The 27,261-nt window shown below is 47.7% G+C and overlaps 9 protein-coding genes and 1 non-coding gene across 10 annotated transcripts; 5 read left to right on the top strand and 5 right to left on the bottom strand.

Moving 5' to 3' along the window:
• The first annotated feature begins 829 nt into the window (after positions 1-829).
• tRNA lies at positions 830-911 on the top strand. The gene is given in 2 exon segments: positions 830-865; positions 876-911. It is a non-coding gene; the product is annotated as a tRNA-Pro (tRNA).
• A 761-nt stretch (positions 912-1,672) lies between these two features.
• On the bottom strand, positions 1,673-3,681 carry FPRO_02248 (uncharacterized protein; the record flags this gene model as incomplete). The annotated part of the gene is made up of 2 exons (XM_031227670.1): positions 1,673-3,126; positions 3,168-3,681. The coding sequence occupies 2 exons, from the start codon at positions 3,679-3,681 to the stop codon at positions 1,673-1,675; spliced, it is 1,968 nt and encodes a 655-aa protein (XP_031078084.1).
• A 1,223-nt stretch (positions 3,682-4,904) lies between these two features.
• Positions 4,905-6,218, bottom strand: FPRO_02249 (uncharacterized protein; the record flags this gene model as incomplete). Its single annotated transcript, XM_031227669.1, has 3 exons — positions 4,905-5,844; positions 5,894-6,074; positions 6,122-6,218. 3 exons carry the CDS (start codon positions 6,216-6,218, stop codon positions 4,905-4,907), a joined length of 1,218 nt encoding a protein of 405 aa, XP_031078083.1.
• A 483-nt stretch (positions 6,219-6,701) lies between these two features.
• Positions 6,702-7,267, bottom strand: FPRO_02250 (uncharacterized protein; the record flags this gene model as incomplete). The annotated part of the gene is made up of 3 exons (XM_031227668.1): positions 6,702-6,731; positions 6,777-7,088; positions 7,136-7,267. The coding sequence occupies 3 exons, from the start codon at positions 7,265-7,267 to the stop codon at positions 6,702-6,704; spliced, it is 474 nt and encodes a 157-aa protein (XP_031078082.1).
• A 486-nt stretch (positions 7,268-7,753) lies between these two features.
• On the top strand, positions 7,754-12,781 carry FPRO_02251 (putative SWR1-DEAH-box protein, putative RNA helicase; the record flags this gene model as incomplete). The annotated part of the gene is made up of 1 exon (XM_031227667.1): positions 7,754-12,781. One exon carries the CDS (start codon positions 7,754-7,756, stop codon positions 12,779-12,781), a length of 5,028 nt encoding a protein of 1,675 aa, XP_031078081.1.
• An 848-nt stretch (positions 12,782-13,629) lies between these two features.
• Positions 13,630-14,451, top strand: FPRO_02252 (uncharacterized protein; the record flags this gene model as incomplete). Its single annotated transcript, XM_031227666.1, has 3 exons — positions 13,630-14,028; positions 14,077-14,274; positions 14,326-14,451. 3 exons carry the CDS (start codon positions 13,630-13,632, stop codon positions 14,449-14,451), a joined length of 723 nt encoding a protein of 240 aa, XP_031078080.1.
• A 719-nt stretch (positions 14,452-15,170) lies between these two features.
• FPRO_02253 (uncharacterized protein) lies at positions 15,171-18,212 on the top strand (the record flags this gene model as incomplete). Its single annotated transcript, XM_031227665.1, has 1 exon — positions 15,171-18,212. The coding sequence occupies one exon, from the start codon at positions 15,171-15,173 to the stop codon at positions 18,210-18,212; it is 3,042 nt and encodes a 1,013-aa protein (XP_031078079.1).
• A 1,494-nt stretch (positions 18,213-19,706) lies between these two features.
• Positions 19,707-20,540, bottom strand: FPRO_02255 (uncharacterized protein; the record flags this gene model as incomplete). Its single annotated transcript, XM_031227664.1, has 2 exons — positions 19,707-20,104; positions 20,147-20,540. 2 exons carry the CDS (start codon positions 20,538-20,540, stop codon positions 19,707-19,709), a joined length of 792 nt encoding a protein of 263 aa, XP_031078078.1.
• A 2,530-nt stretch (positions 20,541-23,070) lies between these two features.
• On the top strand, positions 23,071-23,964 carry FPRO_02256 (uncharacterized protein; the record flags this gene model as incomplete). The annotated part of the gene is made up of 1 exon (XM_031227663.1): positions 23,071-23,964. The coding sequence occupies one exon, from the start codon at positions 23,071-23,073 to the stop codon at positions 23,962-23,964; it is 894 nt and encodes a 297-aa protein (XP_031078077.1).
• Positions 23,965-25,795: 1,831 nt separating this feature from the next.
• Positions 25,796-27,184, bottom strand: FPRO_02257 (uncharacterized protein; the record flags this gene model as incomplete). Its single annotated transcript, XM_031227662.1, has 3 exons — positions 25,796-26,225; positions 26,283-27,094; positions 27,149-27,184. 3 exons carry the CDS (start codon positions 27,182-27,184, stop codon positions 25,796-25,798), a joined length of 1,278 nt encoding a protein of 425 aa, XP_031078076.1.
• Positions 27,185-27,261: the final 77 nt, after the last annotated feature.

Genomic DNA, 27,261 nt, shown 5'->3' with positions numbered 1-27,261 from the left:
GCTTTTTAACATCTATCCTTCCCCGCCCTATTTTGAGCAAGTAAATCTCGGCGCGCATAAACTGACTTCCAAGGGGAGCTGGCTGGCACAATGGTGACTAGGCCTCAGGGGCAAGAAAACACCGGACCTTAATGTAAGGTATTAAAATAAACTTAGCTAAAAGTCCCTAAAGTTTAGGCTAGATTTACCTAAATTTTCTTATTGCTTAGGGTCAAGGTACTGAGTTTTCTTTCCTCCCCTAAGCTAGGGTGATATGCATGTTGGTTATGTCATTCCTACAGGCAGGGATTATAGAGCGCGTACTGTTGGCTGTCGATAGATTCTAATTTTAACAAGGGGGTTTTATACATCGCGTTTACTCTATATTCCTGCGTATAATGAACTTAGTTAAGAAATAGCTTGTCGTGCTATTTGAGTGTCAGTTTCTTACGGCCCCACTCGGTGTTGGTGATGCGGGGGAGCTCCGACAGCCCGGAAAGCCTCATCTGACACACAGCACAGCAAAAAGTGTATGCCAGAAGAGCAACATGTATGCTTACGGGAGGACAGAATGGACTGGTCACGTGAGAAATGTGTTTATTCCAATTTGCTATGATGTGCTGCTCGCTTTCAAGTTTCGTGAGGTTGAGATACCATGATGAGATTGTCCTATTACAGACAGGGAAGAGTGACCTTGACGAGCATGAGAACGTGTACTGGGAGGGTGGGAACTGTTGATAGGCTTTTGAGAGTGGACAGTCAGACGGTGGCGGGGCCTGGAGACTCTCCCTCGCTACAACACCATGATCATATTGTTCTTTTGCGACTATATTGATAATAACTAATATTCGGCTTCATGGTCTAGTGGTATGATTCGCGCTTTGGGAAACCGAAAATGCGCGAGGTCCCGGGTTCAATCCCCGGTGGAGCCCTGAGTTTTTCTTTTTGATGTTTGTTCTTCTGGTGAGGCATTTTCGTGTTGTTTTTGGTGAGGATCTGAGTTTCGATATCGCCCCACATTTGCGTTGGCTGGCTTGTGGTGCGTCACATGATATCCCGCGGGAATGGCCGCTCCCCGCATTTATCTCGAGATTTCATTGGTTCCACTCACTTAAGCTTAAGAGCTTACATTTTGAAAATGGAAGGAAACAGCTTAATCGCGACGACATTCCTGAATTGATGATGATGAAATGAGATAAAGCTTTCTGCCAGGAACTAAGAGCCCTTTATTTGTGAATCTGTCTATGGATGCTTCTGGATTTATGTGCTCTCATTTATGAATGCACTACAAACCAATCTCAGAGTAGATGAATATCAATATACATCAGTTGAGATTGGGAATGACCATGACCGTGACGACTCCAACATAGGTAGACTAGGAACCATGACTCGAACTGAAAGCATACGATTTCGGATAAAGGACAATGCAGTAGAAGACCTGTGAGATTATACAAATCCCGAGAATAAAGACCGGAAATATTTATAGGTGCAGGGTAATTTAATGTTCAAGTGCACATCTTGGCAGACAAGACGCAACGGTAAACAACAGTCAAACTCAGTTAAAGACTAAACAAATCGTCATAATTCGTAAGAACGCTCTGCTATCATCTACCCTAACAACCTCCTTTTATTCTACCCGTCCCCTTACCGACATCAAGCATCACTATCAGACAAACACACTCCAGACCATTACCTAAGCCGCTCCCATCTCAATTTCACGACCCTTGACGCTCCTCCACTCCACCAACAACGCACCAATGATCGTCGCCGACGCGGTTCCAGCACCAACATAGAAACTCGTCGTCAGCGCGTCGTTGTACGCGAGAATCACTCCATCAAGCCACTCCTCTCTGATCACACTGCGGATGTTGGTCGCACCAGTCGCGATGACAAAGTATGGATCCAGACCGGGCACATGCTCATTGATCTTGTTGATGAGTGTATTGGTGAAGACGGTGTTGCCAGCTGTAACGCAGAGCGCACCACCGAGGGTTTGAGCAAAGACGATGAGGGCTGTGGCTGTGGGGACGTCGACCATTTCGCAGACGACTTGGACGGCGATGAGAGATTGCTGGAGTCCAACGCCTACGCCAATGCCGGCGATAAGCTGGTAGCCTATCCATTTGCCTGTTGATGTTTCGACTTCAAATGTGGTGATGACGCCGAAGCCGATGGCCATGAGAACTGAGCCGGCGATCATGAAGGGGGTGTAGTAGCCCCAGACAGTGACGGCAGCACCGGCGGCCATGGCACAGAGAACGATGCCGAGAAGCATCGGGAGGTTTCTCACGCCCGACATGATAGGGCTTTGTCCTTGTACAGCCTGGAACCAAATTGGGAGGAAGTACATGGCTGTGAGGAAACACGCGCCCGTATTGAATGAGAAAAAGGCGCCAGCCCAGACGGTGCGCTTCTTGAAGATACGAGGAGGCACAGTGGCGTTCTCGTCCATCTTGTATTGCACATAGACAAACACGATGAGAAGAAAGGCAGCCAGCATAAAGAGGGATGTAATGACGGAGTCATCCCAGTCGTAGTCGACACCACCCCATTGCAGAGCAAGCAGGAGACACACGATGGCGGGCATAAAGATGCCAGTCCCGACGGGATCAAGCTGCCAGAAGCGAACGCGCCATGTCGCAGGCTCGATATCACGCTCGGGCTCGGGGAAGAAGAAAAGAATGACAACGACGGTAATGGCGCCGATGGGAAGGTTGATGTAGAAACACCAACGCCATGAAACCTTGTCTGTAAAGAGACCACCAAGCAGAGGCCCAGCAACGGAGGAAATACCCCACATACCACTGACAAGACCAGTATAGATAGGTCTTTTATGAAGAGGCACCGAAAAGGCAAGGATAGTGAGCGCACCAGCAAATATGCCAGCGCCACCGACGCCGGCGATAGCTCGTCCCACAATGAGGGTGACACTGTCGGGGGCGACACCGCAGATGAGGCTACCGACCTCAAAGATAGCAATGGCTGACAAAAAGGTCCACTTGATGCTGCCGTAGGTATACAGCTTACCGAAGAACAGCTGCAGTGCGGCCGTTGTGAGCATGTATGCTGAGCCGTACCACCCCACGTCATTGAGACTCTCGAAAGCATCGGTGATTCTTGGAATTGCAGTTGCAATGATGGAGTTGTCTGATGTGTGAGCGAGGTCACTGATGGGATGATGAACTTACCCAGGGCCATGACAAAGACGGCGAGACAGAGAGCGAGGGTGATCAGGGCGAGCTTGACTCCAGTGGGATACTCCTGATCAGGCCCTGTGGGCTCAACACCGTCCACGGGAGGCGATGAGCGAAGTTTCTCGGTGCTTTCCGTTGGAGCAGCAGATCGAGGTCTAATCTCGTTGTGACGCACTGATCCCATAACAGGATGAGGAAAGTCTCTGCCATGATACTCTGGCATACTGTAGTCTGCTGGTAAAGATCGAACACTAAAGTTGCTTGGGGCAATTGATGAAGGTCGACTTATACCGTTGACATCTTTTTCCTTAGATCCCGAACCGTTAGGATGCGTTGCAAGCCACTCATCAGCATCCCGAGCAAGTTTGGCAGTCTCTGAGTCAAAGTTGAAGTAGCGAGAAGATTCCCTCAAAGATGAGTAGAGAGTTTCTTTTGGTAGACGTACACTCAGGTGCGAACGACTCGTCGCAGCCATAGAGTAGTCTGGGGCGGACATAATAGAAGCCATCTTGAAGAGTCAACGAGTGCCGTTGAAAGTGAACAGAACAACAACAGCAGCCAAGCATGCGGAAAGACACGTCCTTTTAGCTTCATCAACCACCCACGAGAAGCCTGCAGAGCAATGTAACACGACGGAATCTTTTCAGGAAGTTCATGCTGAGTCGATGAACTTTTCGTCTCACCTCGGGGGCCAGAGAAAACTACAGCAACAGGACTTGACAAAAGATGTTCACCTGCACTTGTGGCCTGGCACAAAGGTGTGGCATTCCGCTTATGCATACGGGGGCCTGCCATGACTTCAGCGGCCTTGACCAAGAGAAAGCGTGGAACGATAAGATCGTGTAGCGCATTTACTCCTCCAGACCAGAAATTGCGGCCTAGCGGAAGCCGGAAGCCGTGAGGCTTGAGGATGCTCGGATTGTCTATAAGTCATGGATGACTGTCGGAGTCTCCGTTCAGCTTCAGCCGTGGGTAAGCCCGTATATCTTGGGATCAATGATTGTGGCCAATCTCATCTCAATTGCGCGATGGCCCAGGCGGATGCTTATGTGAACAATTGATCCTTTGACGAACTAGCATAGATCGACACGAAAGCCACGAATCGTATCAGGTCGGCAGTAATCTCGTTGTATCTTGAGTGCAAATGGGCTACACGATATAAGAAGAGGCTTGAGGATGAGAAGTTGTGCGACCTAACCAAACCAATTCGATCATTTAGAAGAGAACAAGATGGTCAGAACGGTCCCTACTTCTGAGGTTTCGCAGCATGCGGACTTACAATAAACCCCGAGCCCGAATTTACCCAGCTTTGTAATGAATGAACGTTGGATCGGAGGGCGGAGGTCAAATGACCGACCTAGAATCTTGCACGTTGAGTGAGTCAACATGACGAGACTGGTGTTACAACTGTCGTACAAGGTGATATAAGCTGCTAGTAGCCTGCCATTCATATTTCTGTAAAGTCATTTACATGCGAGGCATTAAGACGGAAGCCCGGAACCTTCGCGAAACTGATGAATCATCGCGTGTTATGTTAACGACTGCCTGTCAAGGTCGAACTAAGCTTGTGCACCTAACCAGCTAGACAACAAAGTTGATATGTGATAAAACATGGGTTGATGCTACATGTAGGACAAGAAAACAATGTCGGAAACAGTGAGATAACAGGCCCCCCTACTATGCCATGTGATGCGTCCCGTAATCGACTACAGGAGACCGCCGCCTTTAAGATCAAATGATATCCTCATCTACGTTTACAAACTCGTAAGGACTGTCAAAGTGAGGGCTGATATTTTGCTGTTCGTGGTTAAGTGTCTTTGCAGACTCTGGAGTGTTGGCTCGAGCTCTCTTTGTCGCCCTCTCAACAACATCCAAGTTGAAAGACTCCTGTGGACTGTTGCGTTTCGGTGCAAAGATAAGCCTGGCAGGATTTCTTGGGGTTCCTCGGCCGAATTCGGTCGACCCTTGAATCGCAGGACTATGTAGCTGAGGTTGTACAAATGACATCGGAGCGCTGTTCGGCTGGGGGTACTGTTGCGATGCATTCTGGGTCTGATCCACCCTAAACGTGGCGTCGGTGAAAACTGGAGAAATCGGCCATGCTAGTCCGTGGTTTCTATGAGGCTGCACCTCGGAAGCCAACGGATATGGTGATCCTTCTCTTCCCGGCGGGACGAGAACGTAGCTCCGTGGTGACATTGGCCCGTTCACTGGAGTATTTGGGCATCCAAAATTAGGGTTACCAGAAAATGGCAGAGTTCCGAGAGCGGCATCGTTAATATGTTCCGGGCCCGGTTGTCCACGACGCGCAAAAAGTGGTGGACGTGAGGTGACATAGGAAGTATCTGTAGAAGCTGGTACAGAAGGTTGGCGTTGACGAGTCCACATGGCTGGATTGGGCCAGGCTATTTGAAGGCTTTCTAAAATGTGCTGAGGTGCATGTTGAAAGGAAAACACAACTGTCTTGTTGACAGTGCCCGTGAACAGAACGCTCGGCGAAGCACTAGAGAAGCGTTGGTTGACGAGGAGTTTGATACGGCCGAGGTTGTCGGCTGGGCTCCAGTGACGTTGATAGAGCAGTTGCTGTTGGAAGATGGGGAACTTGAGGCTCTCGTGACCTTGTCTATCTATGATCAACGGGAAGCGAATGTTGCCAGTGGCGGATGTAGATCTGCCAATATTAGCATCATGCTCTACCAGCAGCCAAATGGGAAACATACGCAACAAGAGATCCATCGATGAAGAGCCTGGTTTCAAGGACCGAATTGCTAATGTTGAGGATATGATCACCATTTAAATCCTTTAATGCTTTCCAAGAGTGGATAGACAGACGAAAGGGAACTCCTGCGTTGAGGCCAGGCACAAAACACGTGAGGGTTGGAAGAGCAGAACCCATGGACTCTGTGATGATTAGCTTGGCCTTTGGTACACTCCAAACATCGACTTACCCGCATGCTGAACGACATGACATGCCACTTTAAATTCCCGAGAGGGAATACTAGAGCCCTCCTCGAAAAGAAGGACATCCCAATCCTCGTACCGCATCTTGATGGGATGGATGATATGGGGGAGTAGAAGTGATGGATGAGAGTTGGAGGAGATGTTATTGACGACATGACGGGCTTGTCTTTGCTCTTGCCTGAGATGTTATGCTATGTATGTAGGAAGGTGACGAGGAGCCTGTTTGGCCAATTTTAGGGACTAAACGTGGTCCATAGGGCTGATTCCAGGGACCATGGCAGGCTTTAGGAGCAGAGGCACCGGTAAGGACAAGACACTGGTGTAGTTTGACTCAGTGCAAGCTGAACGTTTGGGATACTCTCTGGGCAAATAGCAATTAGGGATTAACTGCAATCATTCACTGGGCTCTGACTATGCCAAGTACGTGCCACAAACTACTTACACAGTCAAGCCATTTGTTAGCCATATCATGTCAGTTCGTCTCAATCAATTGCTGGTACACGGTTCTAACATCCATTGAACTTAATCCATTGATCCATTCTTTCTTATGTACAAATGAGTATTTTCTCAAGGTTCCTCATCACCCTCCATGCGAGCCTATAGCTGTTAGCATACGAATATCCAAGATCCCTGACCACTCACCCTTGTAGCTCCAGGGCCACCAAGCTCTCGTTCCAGACCACCCTCAAACTCTCGGGGATAAGCAGGTCGATCGGGATAGTTGAGGTAGACAACTCCGGTAACGCTCAGGAAAACGGCGATAAAAGTTCCGACCATGACAGCACCAGGACCAGTGGTAGTCCAGGTGTACTCCCAGGGAGAAAAGATTCCAAGAACATCGTTATCCTCGTGGATGGGTTCACCAAAGTTTCGTCGCTCCTGGGGATCCCACCAGCCCGCATGAGGGTCACGGAACTGTCGCTTGATTCGGGGAGGGTTGATGTAGCCGCCGTTCTGCGAGATTATCAGCTTCGCTCCTCCTCACATCCCTCATCACTGACCATTCCGGGGTCCTCGGCCTCGCTCAAGCTGGGAGGGTCGGGGTACTTCTGGTCAATGACCTTCTTGTCGGTATACTGGTCGGGGAGGAAGGTTCGGCGTTGGATCGTGGGAAGTCGTCGAGCAGCCGTCATGGTGCTGCGCAGGGCCGAGGCCCGCACAATTCGTTGAGGGAGCATCTGAAAAGTTAGCGATCAATTGAGCGTGTAACGGATCCTCCCGACAGCATACCTCGGCCGAGTGACAGTGTCGCGGCGACCAATTGCTCTGTGACGTGATGTGATGCTCGTTGAAGCTTTAGCCAATGGAGGCTGTGATGATTCTCAACCGAAAATTGGGCCTCAGGCATCAACAAGCGCGTTCGGGCCATTTTCGGTTAGCTCATTTGGAGGTCCAGGGGCGTGCATCTTCGATTCTTCCCCAGCTCAAAAGTTTTGCTGACGACATTGGATTTTACCACTAAATTCCACACAGTTCGCCCGCAAGGCATCTGAACATGTGCAAAATTTGTATGAATATCCGCTGAAGCGCTACTATTCTGTAGACATTAATTTCGACCCCGCAAATGATAGCTTCGCAGAGAAAACGCCCACTGCGTCCACTGTCTCCACGTTGCGACTATGCCCGAGACCGCGTCGCCCGCCAACGTGCAGCCCAAGTCGGACCCTGATGCCATCAAGGACGAGAACGCGCCCGAGGCGCATGCCAATGGTGATGACGCGTTGAATGGGATGACTAATGGTCACGATGAGACGAACGGCGATGCACCAGAGTCACAGCCAAACGGTCATGTCCATGACGATGAACGACCTGCAAAAAGACGACGCACACGAGAATCAACACCTCCACGTACGCCAAAAAAGATCAAGCCCGAGTCGCCACCGTGGAAGAAGATATCTGCCGACGGCCCAACGTCATTCACCGAAAATGGACGTCGAAAATCAGGCCGCATCAATACACTCCCAATCGAAACAAATACAAAAACTCGAAGCGCGAGACGATCTGGCACAACTTCCAATGCTTCCAAACCAAAGGCAGAAATTCAGTTGACTAATGGCAACTCGAGAAAGATGCCCAACGGCTCACACAAAGCTAGCTCCGCCACCAAAGTTCCCTCGAAGCAAACACCCGCGTCGACTCCAAAATCCTCAAAAAAGCCTACAGAAACCCGACCCTCTCGTTCCACCCGACGCCGAAGCCCTTCTCCAAAAGCCTCAACCAGATCAAGAAGATCCGCACGATTTAGCGATGTTAAAGACGACATTCAAGAACCGAAAAATGCTACCAATCGATCGCCCCGCATTAAGTTACGAGTCGGACGATCTGGCGATATTCCTCTAGTGCATCCTGATCAAGTCCGAAAGAAACCCAAGATTAGTACGAACTTTGAAGACTTTTGGGCTCGAGCTGGTGACATCCCTGTTGAGGAAGGTGGACTCCTTGCATCTGAAGATGGCCCTCCTTATACTGATGAAATGGCCGCCAAGGACGCACGCACCATTCTTCGAATTGAACAAGAAGTCGAACCTGGCGGGCTACTCTCCCAAGGGCGCTGCTCAGTATTCCTCCCGGAAGCAGAGGAAGAGCCGCCCAGGCAATGGGCTCGACAAGACCACATGGTGAAGGCTATGATGAACTTTCGAAAACTGATGCTGGCTGAACAACAACGGCATCGATTGACCGCGAAGAAAGTGGCCGAGGCCTGCCGAGACGAGTGGCTACGGCGCCAACCAAAGTCAGAAGAAGAGATCGAAGCGGAACAAAGGGCGATATGGATATCTCGATATCGTGTTGTGGTGAAGGCACTTTTCGGTACATGGGAGAATGTTCGTGCTGAAGTCAATCGTCGAAGGTTGGCCGAATGGGAACAAGAAGAGCAGAAGAGGGTCAAGGCAGCTTTGAATGAAGCTGTTAACCTCTCTGAGCAGAAGCTGCAAGCCCGGAGAGCAGGATTGGACTCTGAGCAACTCTCGGAAGAGGAAGAGGATGGATTCGATGATCTTAGTGACGAAATGAGCATGGACGACGACGACGACGATGACCTTGACTTGGCGTCGGGAGAAGACGGAGATAGCGAAGACAACCCCGACAGCGACATAATGTCATCAGATGAGGAAGAGGGTGACGAAGAGGAGGATTTGAAGGATGTTGGTGATGAGAACTTGACACAAGAACAGCTGCGAGCAAAGTATGCCCATATACCAGAACTCGAAAAGCCGGACGCGGAAACACCGATCACCGAACAAAGCCGGGATGACACTGATGCAGTCGATACTGCCCAAGCAACCGCGACAGAAAATGCCGACACGAGTGATGAGTCTGTTGACATGGATGATGATATGGGGTCTACCGATATGGAGAGTGATCAGGAGGGAGACGATGAATCGGAAGAAGAGTCTGATGAAGATGCTGGAGGTGGCCTGCTGGGACTTCTTTTTGGCAAGTCAGAGCTGAAGAAGATGAACGATGAAGCTGCGACAGAGGGGCCAACTGAGAATGGAGATACCGAGATGGCTGACGCAGAAGAGTCTACGCCAAAGGCCAACGGTGAGGTTGAGGGAGTTTCTGTTGAGAAGCCCGAAGTGGCAGAAACTGAAGGCACCGACATTGCAAAGAAGACCCCAACACCGACTCTAGAGACTAATGCACCTGACGCGGCTGAGGATGTCCCGATCGATGGCGATACCATCCCTGAGGCCCCGGCGGAGGGCTCCACGCCACAAGACACTGAGGTTGTCATGACAGAACCCACCGAGGAACAAGAACCCGCACCTACTCTGCCCTCGGAAAACCACAGATCAGCATCAGAACAACCTACTAATCCTCCCAGTCGTGCTCATAGTATGTCTCCCCCTCCTACATCAGAAACCAAGCCATCTGAGCTGGACACGGCTTCTTCTGGGGAGATGATGGTTGTAGACAAGACTGGACCAAGTCGATCTGCTTCACCACAGCAATCATCAAACCACAAGATCGATGTCCCATTTCTTCTTAGAGGCAGACTACGAGAGTATCAGCGCGATGGACTTGATTGGCTGGCAGGCCTTTACGCCAACAGCACCAACGGTATTCTTGCCGATGAAATGGGTCTTGGCAAGACAATCCAGACTATCGCTCTTCTTGCACATCTAGCATGTGAACACGAGGTATGGGGACCGCATCTTGTTGTAGTCCCTACCAGTGTCATGCTCAATTGGGAAATGGAGTTCAAGAAATGGTGCCCTGGCTTTAAAATTTTGGCATACTACGGATCTCAAGAGGAACGAAAACGCAAGCGACAAGGCTGGAACAATGATGATGTGTGGAATGTTTGTATCACCTCATATCAGCTTGTTCTTCAAGATCAACAAGTGTTCAAGCGACGTCGCTGGCACTACATGATCCTTGACGAAGCACACAACATCAAGAACTTCAAATCTCAAAGATGGCAGACGCTACTTGGCTTCAATACTCAGGCCAGGCTACTGCTCACCGGCACACCTCTCCAGAATAACCTTACAGAGCTTTGGTCGCTCCTCTTCTTCCTCATGCCAGCCGAGAATGGTGTTGGTGGTTTCGCCGACCTACAAGAGTTTCACGATTGGTTCGCAAAGCCTGAATCACAAATTCTTGAGAGTGGAAGAGAACAGATGGACGATGAGGCACGAGCTATCATCTCGAAACTGCACAAAGTTCTGCGACCCTATCTGCTACGAAGATTGAAAGCCGACGTTGAAAAGCAAATGCCTGCCAAGTATGAGCATGTTGAGTTTTGCCGACTCTCCAAGCGACAACGTGAGCTCTACGATGGGTTCCTCTCACGGAACGACACCAAAGAGACACTCAACTCTGGCAATTATCTGTCCATCATCAACTGTCTCATGCAGCTGCGAAAGGTCTGCAATCACCCAGATCTCTTCGTTGACCGACCAATCATGACATCCTTCCGAATGAGCAAGTCGGTCGTCTCAGACTACGACTTTATCGAGCAAAGGGTTCAGAAGCTACTTCTTGATCCCAAGCCAATGAAAGACGTCAGCCTCGGCTTTCTCAACCTCATTCCCACTCAATCCGAATCCCTATCAACCACACAAGCCGAGCGAATCTCACAACTCAGCTCTCATCGAATATTAATGGACCTTAAAGAGGCTCAAAGAACCCGAGCACACCAAGCAAACGACCACCTAGATCCTTCAACAGTCGCATCGAATATCGCATACTTGGAGAGTGGCGCAAGATGGGGACGTTTTGAAGAGCTTCAACATTGCGTATATCTTAATGCCCTACGCCGCCAGAAGAAACCCATTTATGGCAAGAACTTGGTAGAGTTATTAACTATTGGTACGGACAAGAGGCCATACAAGCCCCGTCCTAAAGTCCCTCGTATGGTAATGTCTTGGTTCGAAGAGGAATCGAGGCTCATTCAGTCTATGATACCGACTGTCAATCAACGTGCCGACAGCTTCAAGACGACCATTGAGAAGTTCTCATGTGTTACACCGGCCGTTGTGACCAGAGACATGGACCAATTTGTCCTTGGTCGCAAAGGAATTGAAGCATTTACAGACGAGGACCTCAAACTCTCGAAACCCGTCCGATGGGCACCATTCCTACCGAAAGAAGCACCACCCGATCCTTGGCATGAAGGGCGCATGCGACTCAGCATCCAATTCCCCGATAAGCGTCTGTTACAATACGACTGCGGAAAGCTCCAAGTTCTAGACAAGCTGCTGCGAAAGCTTCAGACTGGTGGTCATCGCGCCCTTATCTTTACACAGATGACCAAGGTCTTGGACATTCTGGAACAATTCTTGAACATACACGGTCACAAGTACCTCCGTCTGGATGGTGCTACCAAGGTGGAACAGCGACAAATCCTTACCGATCGATTCAACAATGACCCGCGAATTCTGTGCTTCATCCTGTCTACTCGATCGGGCGGTCTCGGCATCAATCTTACAGGTGCTGATACCGTTATCTTTTACGACCAAGATTGGAACCCCGCCATGGACAAGCAGTGTCAAGATCGATGTCATCGTATTGGACAAACTCGTGATGTACACATCTACCGTCTAGTCAGTGAACACACAATTGAAGCCAACATTCTTCGCAAAGCTTCACAGAAGCAGATGCTAGATGATGTGGTCATCCAAGAAGGAGAGTTCACGACTGACTACTTCAACAAACTCTCTGTGCGGGACGTCCTCAGCGACAAACTTGACACGAAGAGCGAAGGATTGGATGCTGCAGACGCCGCCCTAGATAGAGTCCTCGGCGGCCCTGACACCAATACTGACCAACGACGAGTCGGTCGGGCGCTTGAACAAGCAGAAGACAGAGAGGATGTTGCAGCTGCCCGTGTCGCAGAGAAGGAAATCCAAGCAGACGATGCTGACTTCACCGAGAAGCCCAGCAATAATGCCTCTGGCACATCAACAGCGCGACAAGGCACTCCCGCCGGAAAGTCTGTTCTCGACGGCGGACTCGATGACCTCGACACACCTCAAGTGGAAGAAGAACCAGAGTACAACGCATGGGGCCACAAAATGCACACCATTGACGACTACATGCTCAGCACAATGGCAGAGCAACTCAAAGACACGAAACTCGAACTCCCCAAGGACAAAAAGAAGGGGAAGAGGAAGGGCAAGGACACACGCAAGCGATAATAATAGCCACTCACGAAAAAGACATTCTTGTATACTAGTAACATTATCATTCGGGCGAAACAAAAAACGGCGCGGCGGCATGACAGAACACGGCAGTTTTTTTGCTTGTAGAATTTGGCTCATGGTTGGCGGTGGTAGAAGGCATTGGAGTTTTAGGGAGAGCAGGGGAGCGTGGTATACTAGACTTGTAAGACTTTGATGAGAATGACAAAAAGCCAATTGCAACTCCGACTCTTGGGGTCTGTTTGCCAAACTGTCGCTTGAGTGATTTGCGCCGGCCACAATTGTAACGATTGTTTTTGCGCTGCTAATGTTTGGCCTCCGCGATCAAGCGGATTAATCCCAGTCTTGTCAGATGTGAGCGGAACAGGGCTGAGCACAGCCACGCCCACTTTAAAAACGTGTTGCCCAATCAAGCTGCTCTCCCATGCTGACAAGTTAACTGTGAATTGCAATAAGCGAATTTTGTTTACAGGGCTGATGGGAGCTACCTCGCCCAAGTCTGGCTAATGACCCAGCTCCGCATCTTCGACTACCCCAAATGGTCTAGATTGGCCAATATGCAGTGAGCATATTGTAGTTAAAAGATCAAGCTTTATCATGACAGGTGATAGTCAGCTTACTTACATTGTCTAGACACTAAATGATTGGTTATCCAAGGGACCAAGGCTCAAGGCACGGTGTTGCCGAATTGCGGCTGACATGATCGGGATACCACCACGCGAAAATTCGTCAGGCTCTCATTGACGTCGAATCTACATTACAGCATAAGAAGATGGCCCGCGCACCTAATTCAATTGAAGAGCACGAGCCAAGCAAGTCACATCAATACCCAATACTGAACCATCATGGACCTTAGTACATCATCTGCCTTCGAGTCATATTCCAACCGACTCGACCCTCATGACGAAGTCGAGGACGACTACCCTGTGAAGACATTCTATCCGGCCTCCGATCAACATGTTCTCCTCAGGAGGCGACACGCACGGAATAAGCGTCGGGGAGCTTTTGATACCGTCAGACTCTGCCTGCGCATCTTGATCCTTCTGCTCGATCTCAGTATTCTGAGCGTACTTATCCATGGAGTTAATACTTGGGAAAAAACAACCAACTCTGTGGATAGAAACAAGGATGGCTGGGGAGCTCAATGGGCTTCGGTCAATATGTTCTCGACTTGGTTAATGCTAGCAATTGCTGTATTTGCATCCTTTGTCCAGATCATAGCTATAGCGACTCATCTCAGTTTTGTGAGTTCGCAAAAAGACTACTCAAAGCCCATTCTAACATCAGGATAGCCCCAATCATTGCGCGACGGCTGGGTACATACCGTCGCTGTGCTGGCCAGCTCTGGTACTGTGATTGCAGCCTGGGTTGCCGCAACTGTCTACTTGATCATCGACAAAGAAGTGCTTCAGGGTGACTGGGACCTGTGGTCATGGTCATGCCAGAACACCCGGCAGAGCTATACTGGGGCAACTCTATGCATAGAACTAGTAAGATAATCCTCTGACTTTGGTGTATTAATAAATACTAATAACTTACAGTCTTACACATTTATTGCCGGTCTAGTTGTTATAGTCCTTGAGATTATTGGCCTAGCTTTATATGTAATATCGCTGAGAGGGGTATATATTGTTGGAAAGTATAGCAGGGCTAGCACAGTTTATTAGCAGCCAACTGCTTCATGGGGTATAATCACGCCGGTGGCTTTATATCAGAAATGATATGACTTACGGCATGATATGTAAAAGTTAACACGGCATTTAATCTTCAATGATGAGGGGTAGAGATCAAACGCTGGCTCTCAATGTTTTATAGATACAATATTTTCACGTTAAGCTCTACTGAAGAATTATCAGCAGAAACGGTCTATGTGAAGATTCGCAAGGGTATGGTGGTAGTAAGAGACTGCTCTTGAGCCTGAGTCTAAGAGAACAAGCTAATGGGATATAGTAAGTTCAAACTTGGTTGTTGACCCTAATCTGGCCGAACTTCCAAAAGTTCACAGACTCTTGCGAACTTATAGATCTCTGTGGTTTACTGTTGCTTTATCTTAATCCCTTGAGCTTTGTGTATAGGCCAAGTCCGTTATTTTCGTACATAGGTCCATGAATAAAAAACCTCTCAAATACTGGTCTTTGGCGCTGGGTAGTTTCATTTTTACTTCTGTGCAGTTTTGAATGGCATAAAGCCTCAGTATGCCGAAGTCCGTGTCCGTGTCCGTGGCGCAGTACGATAAGCTGCCCGAAATGCAAGGATCACGCTCCGCAGCAAGAAGCCCTACGGAACTCGGCAGATATAAGACTAGCTAAAGGCCCTGGTTCTCTTTAAACCTCGTTCCCTATCTCACTTCATTATCAAAGTATACACGCTACAAAAGTCATTCACAATGGCACCGAATCTAAAATCAGTCGTTTCCAAAAACATTCGCGACCATACAACAAGAACAGTCCTCAGAAAGGCCCTGGAAGAAAAAGATGGAAAGACCTTGGAACAATCACGAGAGACCGCTGCTATGATCAGCGACTGGGAGAAACTCGGCGAGAAAAGGGGAAGACAAAGTCTGGAGAATGTTGATAAGGCTATACAGGAAAAGAAGCCAGATGTCGATGGTATGACGGATGAGGAGCTCAGTCGAATCGGCATTCATATTTCTTCCGCTGAAGAAGAATCTGGAGAAAAGTCAGATGAGAAAGTGAAAGATGAGGAAACGGCCAAGTTTGATGAGTATAAGCATCATCAGTTTATACGCAGATGGGGGCTATTTCAGGACTCGGATGGGCGTGATGAGGAGTGGTTCATCGCTGACCCGCCCGTTCTTGAAGAGACGGATCCTGAATATCTTTGCGATATGTGTCGACATATTGATTTCAAAGTCCTTCTATCACAACGAGGCTTACCAGGCAATCAACTACCAGGACAGTCACGCATCTCAGTTTACGGCATCCCCAAGGTCATGGATGAGAACAGTCATTGTTCTTTCTGTAGAATGATGCGAAAGAGAGTCATTCAGAGTGGGACACTCGCGGATGTTCATCCTGATGACTGGCAGGGGATGCAATTGAGCATCAGCACCTTGGATGATGGACTGGAGTTTCCTCTAAGGCTGGAAGTCGAACTCTCAGATCTTGATCGTTCAAAGGTTTCAAGACTGGTGATACATCCTGTAGAGAACGATACAGATCAATTAAAGCCTCTTCAGGGTCTTGCGGTTCAAAAGGATTCTGCTGATTTATTCCGCCTTGGGGTTTGGCTTCAGACATGCAACAAGGATCATGAACCAACAGAAGCCGACTCTACTGGATATCTCAAGCCTCTCATGAGCACACTCCGGGTCATCGACGCGGTTGACAATTGTGTGAAGGAGGTCGCCACACCATTCGATTATATCTGTCTTTCTTATGTCTGGGGAACCGGCAGCCAGACACAGTACACTACTAAAACAAGAGATCAGCTCAGTAAACCCGGAGGTCTGGGTAACGTCGAACTTCCACAAACTATTCTTGATGCTATCAAGGTTACGAGAGAGCTTGGTGTCCGTTATATTTGGGTCGACGCTCTGTGTATCATGCAAGATGACAAGGACGACAAAGCTAGAATCATATCTAATATGGGAACTATCTACGCTAACGCAATGCTATCAATCATGGCTTCTTCCAACGCCAACCCCACCGATGGGCTCCCAGGCGTTGGTGTCCCTCGATCACAGGAGCAGAGCATCGAAAAACTCCAAGGAATCACTCTTGCCGTCGCATTTCAAGATGCTAGACAGAAGTATTGCGATATCGAAGATCGACTGTGGAATACCAGAGCGTGGACTTTCCAAGAACGAGTCCTCTCAAGACGATCAGTCTACTTCACCGAGTCGCAGATGTGCTTTGTCTGTCCCCACGGAGCCTGCTTCGAGGATACTGTTCCTGTCTCTGACCCCATTTCATACACCATGACGCCTTTCAATGACCATCTTCAGCTAACATCTCGAATCCACAACTTGTGGGCCCGTATATGGTCGGATCCAACTCAGGCTGCATACATCAATAAAGCCTTCGCAACAGAAGATGACATGACAATTTTTGTCGGCGAAGACCCGACTACTGGCGAAGCTTCAGAGGATGGTGCCCCATTGTACAAATACAAAGCCATCCCGAGCTCAGATACAATCGATGCACCTCTCATCAAGGGGCATACACTCTGGGAAGCGTACGCTCACGCTGTTGATGCTTATACGAAGAGAAATATGACCTGGCAGTCCGACGCCGTGAATGCCTTTATCGGTATTGCAGACCTTATTCGTCGCGGCACAAATACAAAGTTCTGGCACGCCATGCCGGAATTTGCTCTCACAAGATCTCTCCTATGGTATCCCAAAGAACCCCTTTCTCGACGACGATCACCAGATGGAAAGATTTTGTTTCCTAGTTGGTCATGGGCAGCTTGGCAAGGGTACGTTATATATCGTGGTAGAGGATTCCATAACGCTGTTTGTTATACGCCAGTTAGCATGATAATGTGGCTGAAGTCAGCTACAGTTGACGAATTCATGGAGACGTTTGTGCAAGTGGAGAGAACGCAGGAAGAAATCGACGAGACGAGACGCCAAGCTGAGAGTTCACGTCTTTTGTTGCACAAGACTGATCTTTGGTCTCTTTTGCATATTGACTGCTACGAGCATGGATGGACAGTTGAGCATAACGAGGACCGGAATCAGCATCTCTTTGTGCACGAGGCGTATCCAGACATGAAATTCGAGTTTCCGATCAATCTTCCTCATGAGCCTATCGTGGAGTTACCCTTCGAAGACACTTTATACTTTCGTGCAAAAGCGGTGTCAGTTCGACTATGTGAGAAGCCATCTGAGTCGTACCTAGCGTCACCTATACAAGAAAACTTCATCCAGATAGGAGTCAACGATGAGGATCGATCAGCCAACAACCGTCGGCCGTGGCAGCGTATCCTCTACCATCAAGGCTATCGTGCTGGAAGTTTGAGTCTCAACATCTCGCTTGAACATCTCAACATTCCGTCGACAACCGAAGAAGTCCAGAATGCTGCAGTCAAGTACATCCTGGTGGCCATATCTCGAGACAGTCTTCCATACGTTGCACCTCCACCCATTGGTTGGGAAATGTACTGGGATGGTGATCCGATGAGAATGCAGTATGAAATTCTTCAAGAAGAGTGGCTACAGCGCAGGCGCTTGCCTGAGGCACCTGATGAGAGCGTGAAGCCAAGTACTGAGAAGGTTAATGAGACTGGAGATCCGCGATGGGATATGGGTCGGTTTGGAACTACCAGTGTGTTGGATGTTTGTAACGTGTTGTTGCTGAGAGAAGCGAGGGACGGGGTATCTGAGAGGGTTGGTGTTGGCAAGATCAATTACTCGGCCTTCTTTGCTGCGAAGCCTGAGCCTGATGTGTTCTATTTAAGATGAGTTGGTCTAAACTCATGTGAATCAGTCTTAACTCATATAAGCTGGCCTCAACTCGTATAAGTCGACCTAAACTCACCAAGGCATCATCCTAAAGTTTAGGGAGTTTGGAGTTTGGAGTGAATTTCGCACACTTTTGCTAGTCCATTCTCAGTGTGCCAGTCATCTACTTCCTCACGCGACGCCTCTTAGTAGGCTCCGTGTCGTCTTCTTCTTCTCCTTCTTCGTTCACCCCTCTCTCTGCTTCGGCGATGGCGTTCTATTAATTGATTAGTACAGGGCTAACCAGAATGTAAGAATTATAATACCTCCAATGGCTTGCAGGTACGGCCATTGACATGGCTTCGAACAGCATTGATCTTGCTGTGCAGCGACACTCCTCGAAGTCCTCTGGTGGTGGGACTCTTCGCGTCTTCTAGGCTGCGAGAGAATCCGGGAGGCTGCTGCAGACAACATCCTCCTTCTTCGTCTCCTCCTATTCAGCCTGACTTTGCGATGGATGTTGGACAGGATTTCTCTGATCGACATTGCTTGTAAATCTATATACACATTAGCTGTGAGTACCTTCTTCAACGCGCTAGACTTACTGGCGGCAGTGGCTTTCTGTCGGCTAGTGGCCAGAATGTCTGTAGAAGAATCCATCTTTTCTTTGGGATGTGTTTCTTTGAAAAGGAGAAATTTGACCAAGTGACAGAACTCAAGACGGCAGAGGACGAAAGACGATGTTGCTGATGTTGAAGCTGGCTCTGAAAAGACCTGGATTAGAGATTGTGGAGGAATTGGGTCAGCAATGCCCGTTGAAAATACTGCAGCGCTTGGAAGCCAGTGAGTCAGAGGCCTTCTATCTGGGGAGAGCCTGTCACTGCCATCAAGTTTTGCCTCGCAAAAGCCTCCCCGTGCTGAGTATTACCTAATCTCACGTGTTCCATCATCATCAGCTCCCATCCTGAGCCGTTTTCTCTTCCTTTGCTCTGTCAAAACTCCCCCCCGCTCTCTCTTTCTATCTCCCCAACAAACTCCAAAGACGAAATGGCTGCTCCTCCTGATCAGACGCTCACCATCACTGGGCCTAATGGCCAGCCCCACCTCGTGTCTCTCATTACACTTCCTATCACTGCAGCAGAGTTGGCTTTGGCCCTTGCGAATCTCCCACCGCCTCAGTCGAGGATGAAGTATCCTCAGTTCCTGCCGCTGGTAAGTCTTAGCTCTTCAGTTTTGGCCACACAGACAGATTAGATGGGATATCAACTATAAACCATTCATGCACTCTGTATTATATCCTAGTAAGAAGTTGATGGCTGATTTACCTATGTATCGATAGAAAACCCATGACTATCAAGGAGATCTTGGTGTGTATCCGCCGAAAGGTTGAAGCCGACACCGAGCAAAACAAGAATCGGAAACGGGAGTTGTTTTTGGACAAGAAGCGAAGGGTCCCAACAGATGACCTTTTTGCTGGCGTTCAGGTCAAGAAGATGAAATAGAACAAAAACAAATCTACCGGTGCCATATGGGCGCCCCAGGAATCCAACCCTTTACCCTCTGACATACCAACAAATCCTGTGCCCCCCCTTCATCCTCTCCCTTTGATCCAATCGTGGCGTAAATCGTGAAGCCACACCTCTCCAACGTCTCAATTAGCTTGAGCAGTATAATCCTCGTCTTCACAGTATCTGTCCCTGAAGGATTCCACGGCATGTTTGCAAGATGCATCTTGACCCTATCAGGTGTGATTTCTTTACGTCTCACATCATGACCAAATGTTTGAAGTATTGCGTCTGTGAGGTCTTTGGGCGGTGAGTCTACGATCTTCAGTTTATCGCTGTTGTCAAAGGATACACAGATCCAGTCGCAGGGCGGCGGGATAGGATCTTGTTTTCGAAAGATCAGGGAATCTAATATGTTAGCTAAGTTCATATGAGATTTAGAAAACTCACCTTTGCTCTCCGACTTGAGAGTAATCTCCATAGCGCCCTGTAACACCCAACCCATATCAAATAACTTCTCCAGAATTCTCAGCATTAACCTCCTGGAATCATCATTCCCACCAGATCTGTGCAGCCAAGGTCTTCCGCGAAGCCTGAATTCCATTGACTCCCCGTAGGGTTGCACATGTGAAAGACCAGGGGACCACCGCTGCGCGACGACTTCTTTGATGCCTGATACTTCTGCTTCTGTGAAGTTGACGAGGCGGATACGGTCGAGCATGTTGAAGGTCATGCAGGCGAATTGGGTTTTGAAAATGGGGGGTGATGAGGCCATTGTTTCTTGGAATGATGGGGGGAGGTCTGGAACCTTTTCGGGAATGTCTGTGGCTTTGGAGGAAGACATTTTGAGATGACTTTATAGATTGAGTGCGATGCTGAATGATGAAAAGTGCCAGTATCGTACTGCGGATGTGAATTGATGTTGCGTGCTAATGTGTCGCTTCAAAGTGGGAATAGCGTTATTTGCTCAGTTAAAAGAACCTCAAAACCCTTCTAGAATAGAGTGGGTTCTGGTTGCTTTATACACAACCCCAGGCTAACCAAGTTCTGTTGGTCCTGCTGCCTTACTGTGGCTGTGCGAGGCGCAGCAGGATCACCACCACACTCAAACTGATCCTCACTGACTTGGATTATTTCTAGCCATAAGCTGAGTATCAGATCTTTGTAAACAGACCCCAAAGCCAGAGTTGCAATTGAAATAAAGTTATCTACTGAGGAATAAACCAGCCAATGAGAAGGTCAGCCGAAGGAAACGCAATGCCATCTTGTCATTAGTTTCTTTGGGAGAGTAGGTAAATGAGTCACGGCTGAGGTTTATCTCAAGTCGTATTTTTGACCAGCTGTTTTGATGAACTTTCAGCGAGGCAGCTGCAGCTTTGAGACTCGTTGATTTCCAACTTCGTAGCAAGATTTTGAAGCTGTCTTGGTGGAAGCTGATAGGAGATTCTGGATGATGTATCGCCTCAGAGTTTTGGAGTGTATAACAGTAAAGAGCATCAGCTCAATCAACATCTTTGATTTGTCTCACTTGGTCCTTAGCCAAGTGTAAAGATGAAGCAATTCATAGTCAAATACTGCTCGAGGTGGCTTCCCTAGTTCTCCTTTGTTGCCAAATCGGAGAACACAAAATTCTCAAACATCTCAACCACTTGAGGATAGTGCCCTTTGTGATATCACATAAGGACGATGTGAGAGAATAACGAAGGTTAATTTGGCAGAATGTGGGTGTCCACACCATCAGAATCTGCGTTTCTCATACTCCCAACTCCATCTGGGATCGCGGTATGATGCTTTCTTGTACTTCTCTGACGGGCAACTGGGACAAAACAGATGATAAACGGATTTGTTCGCACCTGACATCTTTCCGCAGGAGCCAAAAGTACCCAGGGCACGATGACATAGGGTCTGTTCCATGCGTGAGTCGTAGAGCTCTTTACACCATATGCAGGTGAAGTGTGTCATTGTATTTACACACATGGTTGCTGGTTGATGTATGAGATTGGTGGTAACTTGAGGAGCAAATTTGAGCCGTGAATACTGAGAAGTGCAGCCATATTTATTGAGTGATCTTCGAGAGATGTTCTTGACTCACTCATGATCTCTATGTACATTCATTTGAAAGTTAATATCCTTAGTTTTGGATCATGGGCCCCCGTTCAAGAAGTTTATATGCTATCGGAACTCCAATCGTCATTCATGGACAATTTGGCTTTACATCAGTCTACCTTACTGAGCAAGCTTACCAGGTATTACTGGTAGATCCAATCGTTGAGAGATCATATACAAGAAATAGGCTTCTGTTATTTGTAGACAAACTTTTAGCAAAACATAAACCAATGGACAGTGGGAGCATTTATCGAGCTAAAATTGAGTAGAGTTAAAATTCATAAAGATGCCTCTTCGCCATTCATTAATTTTAAGCTCGGGGAAGTTGATTTTCAAGAAGACCACGGTCACAGGTTTCAGATTCAATGGAGGACAGATTTGAGACTGAGGCACATGAACAGACCTTGGCCTGCAAGGTAGCGAGAAACATCCGATTCCTTAGCCCTCTGCCTGTCCATGATATTGTTGAAGGCTTCGTTGCTCAATAGAAAAGGATGAAGGCCATATTGCTGAACAATCGGCATTTCGGCATCCAGCGGCACTATAAACAACAGGACGAGACTGATGGCCATCCATGTTTGTACCAAGCTTGTTGGGGATTTCTTGGAGAGAAGAGAGGAGAAATTTCCTTGGATCTTATCGAAGAAGAGCATGTCAATATATTCAGCCTGATCTCATCTTCTAAAGACTTCTTTCAGTTGCACGAGACATATTTAGGCTTACAAAACTACTTTTTGCATTTACTCAATGATTGCTTTATCCTGGATTTAAGAAAACTCACTGTTGTGTCTTTCTTAAGTGACCTTTGGCAACTACTTGAACTGTGTTTATGAGAGTGTCACTTTGAGTCGTAGACCTGATAGCTAAGAACTACATCGCGCACCTTACTCGTTTGCTAAATATCAGAGGATCTTAAGAGCTTGAAGTGAAAGAATGAAGGTCCTAGACACAATGCCAGCGTGAACACCCCTGTGAATATATGGACATCCGAACGAATGATCAGAGCGGATGGATTTTAAGTAAAATTCCTCAAGAGAGTATTCTTTGCATATATCGGCATAACGTTAACTTTGGTGGTTGGTCGAAGTAGAACTGTGCTTACTATTTAAATTATTAATAATACTGTTCCTTGATCTGACGTCATGATGCTGTATCAGGAATGATAGACATGTCAACCACAAGGCGTAGAGAAGCAATAAAACACCACGCATTAAAGCGCCATAAATTATATCACCATTCATTTAAGTATTTCTCACTTTCATACAACCATGTCACTCAAAACAGTCAAGACACGAACCTTAGAAGTCGGATACTACGACCACGGCCCATCATCAGGCTGGTCTGTTCTTCTATATCATGGCTTCCCATACGACATCCATGCATATGATGAAGTTGTTCCGAAACTCGTCTCTGCCGGTGCAAGAGTCGTCGTTCCCTATGTCCGTGGTTATGGCACAACTCGCTTCCTTTCAGATTCAACGATGAGAAGTGGCCAGCAAGCGGCTCTGGGCTCAGATGTCGTCGAACTCATGGACGCTTTGAACATCGAAAAGGCAATCCTTGGTGGCTTCGACTGGGGCGGGATGTCTGTATGCGTTGCAGCTGCACTCTGGCCCGAGCGTGTCGTCGGACTCGTTTCATACGCGGGTTACGACATTGCCGATCTTTCAAGTTATCAAAAGCCTTTTTCACCGAGTTTGGAATGTGTTTGTTGGTATCAGCATTTATTCCAGCAGGAACGGGGAGTGGCATGTCTTACCGAGAGTCGACGAGATCTCTGTCGAATTTTGTGGAAGCAGTGGTCCCCTTCGTTCGTATTCTCAGAAGACTTTTACAACCGAACTGCAGATGCTTTTGATAATCCTGATTTTGTCGATGTTGTCATTCACGCTTACAGATTCTGCTTCGGTAATGCGAAAGGTGACCCTGCTTTGCAGAAGTTGGAGGATGCTTTGGCTTCTCAGCCGAAGATAAGTGTTCCGACCATCACTTTGGATGGACGGCAGGATCCTTTGAAACCAGGCGGTACTGCTGCACACGCTGAGCGCTTTTCTGGTCGTTGCGAGAGGAGAGAAGTTGACGTTGGGCATGCATTTCCCATGGAAGCTCCGGATGAGTTCACAGACGCTATCCTCACGATTAAGAAGTGGGAGACTGGCTAGCTAGGAAAAGGAATCTTTTAAGGCGAATATAATAGCTTTAAGTAGCAGCTTAGGTTATTGATTTTACTATTAAGGTTATAAAATATTTTTATTTATTTTCATTGATTTTTTATATAAAATTAAAATAATAAAATAATAAAAAGATTTAATCTAATTTAATATTAAAAGGCCTGTTTAAATAAATTATAATAATTAAAATTAAAATCTATTATATAAATAAAAAGTAGTTCTAGGTCCTATTTCTTTCCAGGTAAATTTATCTCTTTTAGATAACTGGCATAGTTTGGCTCTTACGGCAAGGGGATTGTTGGGGTAGTGCACTGTAGTTTCGAAGTTGGCCTCGTCAAGATGAATTCATGTACAATCTCCCTCCTTCTCATTCCAGGTGCTGATGGACAAGGCTAACTTCTAAAGCGAAGTGTAGCTGCTGGTCCAGTCTTGGAGTAGGTCCATCATGCAACGATCTTACAAGGCTGATAGCGGATACACCCATTCTTTCAAGACTATCGCAATTTCAAGCACATTGCCTGCATTAGGTATCGTAGAGAGGCCGAAAGAAACCATTGTTGGGATTATCAAAGGTCAGAAAGCTGAAGGAGACAAGATGCATGAAACTTTCATTTGGGATATATAAGGAAGCAGATTAAATATTTTGTGGAGTTGGGCTGTGGAGGGAAGGTAGCCGTGTCGTTTGTCTTTATGTCGCTGCGGTCGATGACGATCGAAATCTGATGACGGTCTATCAGATGCTTCTAACTCGTCTTCCAATCTTCTAACGATGAAAAGGAACTTGGCACGCTAGTCAATATACTGCTACTTAGGTCTTGAAATCAAAGGAAATCGTTGTCATCCATAGTTGCCTTGATCCCGTTGCATCCGGAGAAGACGAATTGCAACGTCACAGCAACAATTGGTTCTGGAGATTGGAAGGATTCGGTTGACAAAGGACGAGGACTTCAACATCGTTGACCTAACCTCAACGACATCATCAGGTTTGAGTATGGACAAATCGATTTCCGGCATTTACGCATGTATCCCTGAATAGAAAGCCGCAGTAGGTCTTGGCTTAGTCTCTCAGACGATCCACCCTATCTTGTTCGTTGATCAGGGTTCTTGCATGTATTATCACATTAACGGGAATGGAGCTTGACCACTGTTTTCCTTTATCCTGTCACGGATGCACAACCCTTCTAGGACTAGTTTTTACACATGTAATTGGCTATGAGATATATAAATGTAAACTTCATCGGGACTTGGTTCTGGGAGCGAATTATAAACGTACGACAGTGACTCTTATTATGAAAGCCGCATATAATATTGGAGCCGATAGCGCTTCAAACCTTGAATTATGTATCTTATTGCGGCGGCAGAGCCTTTTTAGGTCTAGCGTGTGAAGGAAGATTTGGGTTTGGAGTTTGCCTGGAAGAAGCCGTCGGGTGGTCTATAATTTAAGTTAGTGGCTGCATGAGTTTACAGAAGCAGGTTTCTGGCCCGCTGCCAAGCAATACCTTCCATTGTATCACAAACGTGGCTCACACACATGCTGAGCCAAGCTGGAAATCTTAGATAGTCAGCCTGGTGTCCAAATTCCTGTACTAAGAGTACATCTTTGGCATACAATGCAGAGTTATTACTTAGGAGAACAGAGGCAATGGGGAACGTTCGATTGAGGAATAGCAGGACTATAGTTAGTTCCCGAGCAACTTTCGTCTGGACGATATCTTCATTACGTGAGCTATAGAGAAGGACCTATTACAAGGCTATGTGGTGTCCTATCAGCTTACAAGGAAACAAAAGGAATTGACAATTGATGCTTCGACAGCTCGTAGAACTAGGCGATTACTCCGAGCACGTTCTCCGCGTTATAGGAATACAACCACTTTGCACCAGCTTCAGGACCCATCAACTTCAAAGCAGCCCAAATGATCCACTCCTTGGCAGCCTGTTCGTATGCGTGCGGGCTACTCTTGCGTAGAGTTCCATTCTTGGAAGTGAAGTCCAAAACCTTGACAATGCGATCCTGGCGGTGACGCTGCCACTTTTCGAGAATTTCTCCCGCAAACAGCTTGTGACTACTCCCAGGATGAGCGAGACGGAGGTCACTCAGGCGCCCCAGTACGTAAGAGAGTGTTTCAGCATCCTCGAATGCCATAGCTGCTCCCTGGCCGCCAGTTGGTGGAATTGCGTGTGCTGCGTCGCCGATAACGATAACTCGTCCGGCAGTAGATTTCCAGTTATGAAGTTCTGGAACCGAGAAAAATCTGTGCAAAGGTCAGAAACAAGTATGGTAGAAGCCTTTCCATTATAGAAACACATACGGCCAGCTTGTCAAAGTATCTTGCGGGGTTTTCTCGCAAAGCTCTTGGACTAGAGACGGCCAACGTGAGGTAGAGGAGGCAAAGCGACCAGTGAGCCATTGGTGGAGTTCAGACTTGTTCTGATACAACTCAGACCATTCCTCCTGACTGCGATCTTCCGCTTCAATAGTAGCAAAATATCCGATGTTCTTGCCGTCGAAGCTGGATGGCATGATGGCGAAAGAGCCATTGGCGCCAAACATCATGGAAGGGAGAGAAGGGTGCGATTCTGCATGCATCGAGGTAAGTTCTGCCTCCATTGTAGAGCCCATGATGCCCATCAGGCCACTGAAAACCGGCTGGACAGCTTCGATATGGTTTCTCACCTTTGAGTGAATACCATCACATCCAATAACAAATCCAGCCGTGACTTCCTCTCCATCTTCGAACAAGGCAGTCGCACCTTGATCCGTTTCTGAAGCAATGCCCTTGAATTTTCTCTCATAGTGAACAGGAATACCGCGTCGCTCGCAGGCGGCCAAAAGTTCGTCGTGCACAATAGATCGTTTGATGCGGAGAGCAGCAAAGTTATACTGCTTTTGACTTCCATTCAGAAACTTCCCTAGCACATTTCCCGAACCGTTCTCAAAGGAGATCTCTTCATAGTTGAAGCCTTGGGTGCGTAGTCGACCGTAAACACCAATGTTGTTGAGCACTCGAGCAGCGTTGGGTGCTATGGCAATGTTGCCTCCCGACCTGTACGTGCGGGGCCGCAGCTCATATATGGCGCTGGAAATTTCCTGTTTATTCAAGGCCAAAGCCAGGACAGGGCCCTGTACTCCGTTAATGATCGATGCCTTATGTAGCATGAGGTTAGAAACACTTACCGCGAGCCCACCACCGATGATGACTACTTGCGGCATTGGGAAGAGTGAAGATGCTTGCCTACAAGCCGGAAATGTTGAGCGGAGAATATCTTGGTGAGAGGTTTAGATGAAGT

Source organism: Fusarium proliferatum (genome assembly GCF_900067095.1).
Source record: "Fusarium proliferatum ET1 genome assembly, contig: FPRO_scaffold002, whole genome shotgun sequence".
NCBI lineage: Eukaryota > Fungi > Ascomycota > Sordariomycetes > Hypocreales > Nectriaceae > Fusarium > Fusarium proliferatum.
The sequence above is the reverse complement of the archived record's forward strand: the minus strand, read 5'-3'. Positions and strand labels throughout refer to the sequence as shown.